At 46.1% G+C, this 6,746-nt stretch overlaps 1 protein-coding gene across 5 annotated transcripts in view; it reads left to right on the forward strand.

The window, feature by feature from the left end:
* TTF2 (transcription termination factor 2) overlaps positions 1-5,787 on the forward strand; it is a 41,829-nt gene extending 36,042 nt beyond the window's left edge. For 2 of the 5 annotated variants that reach the window (XM_086717930.1, XM_086717933.1), the window contains 4 exons: positions 651-801; positions 1,491-1,573; positions 3,276-3,350; positions 5,009-5,787. In XM_086717930.1, coding sequence (XP_086574056.1) covers positions 651-801; positions 1,491-1,573; positions 3,276-3,350; positions 5,009-5,153 — 454 coding nt within the window. In that variant the 3' untranslated portion in view covers positions 5,154-5,787. Of the gene's footprint in view, positions 1-650; positions 802-1,490; positions 1,574-3,275; positions 3,353-5,008 lie in introns of those variants that run through there. The other 3 variants (XR_015255033.1, XM_086717931.1, XM_086717932.1) reach the window with 3 other exon arrangements.
* The last annotated feature ends 959 nt before the right edge of the window (positions 5,788-6,746 follow it).

A 6,746-nucleotide genomic window follows, 5' to 3' on the forward strand; every position in this document is an offset into this window, starting at 1 on the left:
AGTCGGGTGCATGGACCCATTTGTTATTTGTTATCCTTACCTGTGTGTTACAAACCTGCATTTGTGTATATGGACTAATTTGATTTAAAAACTTAAACCTATGGGGTGCCTGGATAGCTGAGGTCATGATCTCAGAGTTGTGAGATCGAGCTCCACGTGGGTCTTTTGCTGCATGTGGAACCTGCTTACAATTCTCTTCCTCTAAAAAAGAGATAGAGATTTATAGATAGTTGTAGTTATAGATACAGACATATAGCACGGAGGCTGGGGGGTGGGACTAGAGATGTCCCAGCATCTTGTTGTTGTGGCTGGCAAAGGGAGGGTGGCCTGTATCCCTTTCCTGCAGGACCACAGATCTCTGGGTGAGCACTAGGCCCCCAAATGCTAGGAGGCTGCAGTCCTTAGCCGCCACTTTATTCTGACCTCCTTTAGCTTGAGATACATTGCACCCTGGATCTGGAAACAGCCAGCAGCATTATAACCTTACAATGTGACCTGAGCGTGTGCCTTTGCCCCCCAGGGAGCAGAAGGCCTTTCCTCGTCCACATTTGATAACTGACTCTTAAGAGTAACAGGGACGTGAAGGCCCTGCAGATGAATTTGTTTCCTCTCTGCCTGGGGCTGATGTTTTGTTCTCCGCTTGCTTCCAGCGTCATCGTCTCCCAGTGGACCAGCATGCTGCACGTGGTAGCCTTGCACCTGAAGAGGCACGGCCTGACTTATGCCACCATCGATGGCTCCGTCAGCCCCAAACAGAGGATGGACCTGGTGGAGGCATTTAACAGCTCCAGGGGCCCTCAGGTACGAGCTGGTCACATCAGAGCTCTGTAGTCAAGAGCAAATTATTCTCAGTTATATACAGAGAGCATTCTGGTGTAGCAGCTCAGCTATCAAAACATTCATTGCCTTGCTCCCTCCACATGCTGTTAATTTAGGAGGCATTTATTGGCGTATGTATCAAAGTGTGCAAATCCTTTAAAGAGAATAAAATATGAGGGCTGTAGAAGCAGAGGAAGAGCAGAACTGGTTGGACCGAGTGAATCTTTGTGGAGGAGGCAGGCCTTGAAGGTTAGATGGGGGTTTGACGAGAGGGAGTGTGGGGAGAAACGAAGTAACAGCAAGAACACGGAAAACTTTGGTGGACTGATGGGCAGGAGCATTCACAGCAGCAGGCGTCGGGGTGCAGAGACCCAGGGAATGGACGGAATCTGGTTAATGGAAAGTCCGCTGCGCCAGCCACCCCAGTGCTCTCAACTGTAGTATTTGTGTATTTTGGCAGGCATGCATGCCTTGTGTTTTGAGGTTGACCCACAAAAAAAATACGAAGTGAGTTTTCTTAAAGGTGAGGCATGGGAGATAACATCTCAGAGTTTTGGGCCAGCAGAAGGAAATTTGATAGGGATTGATCTTGGGCTTGAACCTGAGACAGAGGGAGAGCTGTAGTAGGAGGCCAAATCCATATAAAGGGAATGCTGTGCTTTCTTTTGAAGGTTATGCTAATCTCTCTCTCGGCTGGAGGTGTTGGCCTAAACCTGATTGGAGGAAACCATCTTTTTCTTCTGGATATGCACTGGTAATGATTCTGGATTCTCCTTGCATCGTCAGCAGCATAGCACGAGGATCTAGGGGCTACAGGGGCGTTGGGGCCTGACTTCCTATGTTGAGAATGCTCTTTTTGCATTCTGGAGATGCCTCCGCTGCATGGGTGTGTACAGGTACAGGGCTAAACAGGGTATAGGACTGCTGATGGGCCTGAATTCCTGAGCAAGCAAGGCTTCAAGTGACTACTTAAAATAGCATTCGCTTTATTGTTAATCTGACATCTGTTTCCATGGAAACTGGGAAGAGGGCTTTTTCTCAGGGCTAAGAGCTATCTCACTCAGTTTTACCTCCTCAGAATACCATATTTCACACACATTTGTTGACGTCCAAGGAAATTTCAACCCTGAAAAAGAAGGAGCAGCTTTACTGCAAAAGGAAAAGGAATTTTCTAATTACGTTAGGAATACACTTAACACAAGGCCATTGGTTTTGCACGTAGCATCAACATTGAGAGCATAACAGCAAATTTCCTAGACATAAGATAAATGAGTTTGTGTGTTGGTAGGAGGAAAATGTCATAATTAGTCTCAGTTTGGGGTTTTCCAATTATGCCAAATAGGGCTTTTGTCTGATTCTCCAGGCGGCCCAGATTGGCGCAAACAGGCCAACCTGTTATCATCTTCTGGGAGAATGTGTTTTGGTCTTATTTGGGACTCCCTGATACATGTGAGGGAGGAAAGCAGAGTGGGAGTTAAATGCTGATTTCTGGGGGTGCCTGGCTGGCTCAGTCGGTGGAGTGTGCGACTCTTGATCTCAGGGTCATGAGTTCGAACCCCACAGTGGGTGTGGAGAGTACTTAAAAATAAAATGTATTAAATTTTTTTTTTTTTTTTTTTAATTTTAGAGAGTGAGTGAGAGCAAGTGAGGGAGAGGGGCTGAGGAAGAGAGAGAAAGAATCCTAAGCAGGCCCCATGCTGAGCACGGAGCCCCACGCAGGGCTTGATCCCATGATTCTGGGATCGTGACCTGAGCCAAAATCAAGAGTCAGACCCCTAGCCGACTGAGCCACCCAGGGGCCGCTAAAAATAAAATCTTGAGTACATACGTAAATACATACATGGCTGTGTTTTGAAATGGAGAAATCTTGTCCAAGATTTCAAAGAGGAAAGATGAGAAACTAGCTTGAAGTTGATAGTGAGAATCTATAAAGAAGACAAGAAATTAAGTTCCCTTAGTTGAATCTTAGGATATGAAAGTTAAAAACGGTGTTCAAGATCATTAGGCAGCCCTCACGTTCCCGGGTAGCAATCTGAAGTTGAGGTTCCAGCTAGTTAGTGATCGAAATTGAGCATTGGCGTCCCCTGTGTTACTTAACTGTTGTCAGCTGATGGTGGTGTGGGGTTTCTGTCGGCACACTGACCCGAGCTTCTCATTCGAGGGCGAGAAGATATTCGAAGCTAATCTTTCTGAGGGCAGCATAGCATAGGTCAAGGGATTTGCAAACTTGCTCTGCAGATATTTTAGGCCCGATGGTAACTGTTTTAGGCTTTGTGGGCTACATAAGTCTCTGTCCTTTGTTCTTCTCTATGGGCTTTTCTCAACCCTTTAAAAATGTGATCACTGTCTGTAGCTCCGGAACTCTCCGGAAGCAGCTGCAGGCTGGCTCTCCCCAGGGCACTTGCCCATCCAGCCCAGGGCGACAGCACCTCTGAGCTTTGCCTCTTTTCTAACAGGAATCCATCACTCGAAGACCAGGCTTGTGACCGAATTTACCGAGTAGGGCAGCAGAAAGACGTTGTCGTGCACAAGTAAGTCAAGGCCTCCCGGGACCTAGGCCCCTTCCCAAGCTTTACTTTTGTGAAAGTCTTTCTTGGGGGGTGTTTTCATAGAACGTAAAGTATTTGGTGAGCGCCTGACTAACGATGCCCGTGAGGCACGGCCTCCCTTGTACCCACAGTCCGGAAGGGAACACAAGCAATATGGGGGTACCCTTGGGGTTGGTCCCTGCAAGATTGCATATTAGGTTAGGGAGAGCATCCTCCTCCCCACCCTTTATTTATTTAGTTCTTGCTTTTAACTTTTATTTTGACATACTTTCAGACATGTGGAAAAGAACGTAAGAGTTCTTGTTTGCAAAAATAACGCCAAAAAATTCTTGTGTGCTGTACCAGGTATATGTGTGCGTGTCAGGGCCATCAGTGAATTCCACAATCTGCCATACACAGCGACATGCTGCTTTCCCTGTCGTTAGCTCTCTCTTCACCCTGTATGCACCTCCATCGATAATCCTGTCTACTCCAGGGAGCCCACAGTCTGTGTCCTCATTCCCAAGCTCTCCGACACATCAGACCTAGATACCCAAATCCGTGCTAAACGTCTGAGTCTGAGTGTGCACCTACTCATTCACTCGTGCTTTCGTCTCATTTAACTCCCAAAACTAATACCCGTTGAGCACTCACTGTGTAGCAAGTACTGTGACATGTTCCAGGCACTCAGAATGTCGCAGACGGAAATGGGATACCATAGCCTCATGTCTCTTGATGCTTCTGAATTCCTTGTCTTTGTGAATATCCAATTCTGGAGCCACAGACTATGTTCCTCCCTTTTTTCTCTTCACATACCAAGTCCATTAATTTCATTTTCTAAATGTCTGTTACAGCCATCCCTTCCTTTCCCTCCGCACTGCCACTACCCTCTTCCAAATCTAAATTTCTTAGCGTGACACGCAAAGCCGCTCACGAAGTGGTCCCTGCCATCCTCTTGAGCTTTTGCCATTGCGGTACAACATGGCGGAGTCCTTTTGACTTTTGCCCTGGCCAGACTGGACAGCCTGCTCTTTCTCCGACACGCCATGTTCTACTCTTTGTGCACACTGGACACATTTCTGTAGCACTTTCCAGCTGCCTTGTGTTTATTTTCAGGTCTCTCTTCTTTGTGTGCTCTTTGAGAGCACAAGGTACCCATCCCTCCATTCCTACACACCTGGCATGTTGTAAATGCCGAATCAGTGCGTGTTGAACGAGTGAATGACAACAGTGGCATTTCTTCAGGTTGTACAGCCTGTGTTCGGTGTGAATTAGCCAAGAAATGAGACACTGCACTCACACCAGCACACATACACCTAGCAGAAATTTGATAAGCTTTAAGGCCTTCTGACTTGATCAAGATTGAGCTTTTTGGGTGGAAGCTGATCTCTACAGTTTTGGATGGAGATATCTTTGGCTTATTTTGGCATTTTTTCAGTTACCTCAGCTTCAGAAAGAAACGCAAAATAATTTACATCACATCATTTTAAATGGGCATATACTTAGTCAAGGTTGTTTGGGTCTTCTAAGCGTGGCGTTTTTAACTAAACCTGAGAAGACTTAAAGGAAGAAATCTTAAAAACTAAAGCCTTGAGTAGAAGTTTGAACGTGTTATATTAAATATGCTGTTTTGGGTGTTTGTTACATATCTATTTTTTTAGGTTTATTTGTGAGAGAACAGTGGAAGAGAAGATCTTACACCTTCAAGAAAAAAAGAAAACTTTGGCCAAACAGGTTCTATCAGGATCTGGAAAATCTGTCAAGAAGCTCACGTTGGCTGACCTCAAAGTCCTTTTTGGCATCTAACTTCCTGTTTACCGGGCTCAGGGTAGTGCTGCTGTTGGTTTGTGTTAGGATCTGGGAGAGCGACCTACACGTGACCCTCCGAGCCCTCCTTGGCCCTAGGCCCTCCCTGGAAGGAGGCGTCATCGAGCCTCAGTTACCATGTTAACTAATTGGTGAGTCAGTCAGGTTAATCAATCGACTTATTTAAGAGTGACAGAGAAACTAATGAACTACTTCAGAAAAAAGAAAATGCCTGAGAGTTCAAGAATTTTGGAAAACAACGCCAGGACAGTTGTAGGAAAGCTTCAGTAAAAGCTCAAAACGCCGTCTGTTGCCTTTCTCTTCTCAGCTCAGGGGGGACCAGTGTCCCAGCTCCGTGCCATCTGTGCCTCTCCCGCCAGTGAGGCTGCTCCTTTTAACATGTCCCTGGGCAGAGCAGAGAGTGGACCCCGCGGCCATGCCTCTGTAGCTGCCTCCACCAAACAGTTCTCCCTCACAGGCGTGAGACCAAGGAGGTGCCTCGTACGTGAGCAGGTGTCTGTTATGGGCATCATCACAGCATTCAGTATTTGGTATCGTTTCACCTAGTGCTGTTCCACTGTTTCCTGTCACTGTGATATCATGTGCTACTTGTGAAATAAAATGGACTATGTGTGTGTGTGTGTTTTTTTTTAATGTTTATGTATTTTTGAGAGAGAGAGTGAGCAAGTGCAAGCAGGGGAGGTGCAGAGAGAAAAGGAGACACAGAACCCGAAGCAGGCTTCAGGCTCTGAGCTGTCGGCACAGAGCCCGATGTGGGGCTCGAACCCACAGACCACGAGATCATGACCTGAGCTGAAGTCGGACGCTCAACCAACTGAGCCACCCAGGCGTCCCTGCTATGTGTCGTTTTTTACAGTACAGGCAGACCTCCCTTCATGGCGCCTTGTGGATACTGCATTTCTTGGCAACAGCATTTGCTTACTTCCTGTCTGCATCACAGTTTGGTAACAATGTTTCAGGCTTTTCCTTATATTTGCATGGCTGGGATCTCATGATCAAACTTGAACAGATGAGGAGCTGCTTCTGATGGATGAGCAAAGACAGTGGTTTCTTGAGATAGAATCTGTTCCTGGTAAGGATGCTGTGCAGACTGTCGAAATGACAATACAGGATTTAGAATAGTCCAGAAACTTACTTGATAAATCAGCAGGGTTTGAGAGGATGGACTCCAAGTCTGAAAGAAGTCCTACGGTGGGTAAGATGCGGTCACACTGCATCACAAGCTACAGACAAATAGTTTGTGAGTTACGACAGATTTCACTGTTGTCTTAAGAGGTTGCCACAGCCAACACCATGATCCATGTCAAGGCAAGACCCTCCACCGACTCGCTGAAAGTTCAGATGATAGCATTCTTAGCAATAAAAGATTTTTAAATTAACATATAATATATATGTCGTTTAGACATACTGTTGCACATGTAACAGACTACAGTATGGCGTAAATATAATTTTTATATGCACTGGGAAACCAAGAAATTCGTCTGACTCACTTTACTGTGATATTTGCTGTACTGTGGCGGTATGGAACCGAATCGGCAATATCCGAGGTATGCCTGTGTTTGCATTTTTACA

This window comes from Puma concolor, chromosome C1 (genome assembly GCF_028749965.1).
Source record: "Puma concolor isolate L17-30 chromosome C1, mPumCon1.1.hap2, whole genome shotgun sequence".
Classification (NCBI taxonomy): Eukaryota; Metazoa; Chordata; class Mammalia; order Carnivora; family Felidae; genus Puma; species Puma concolor.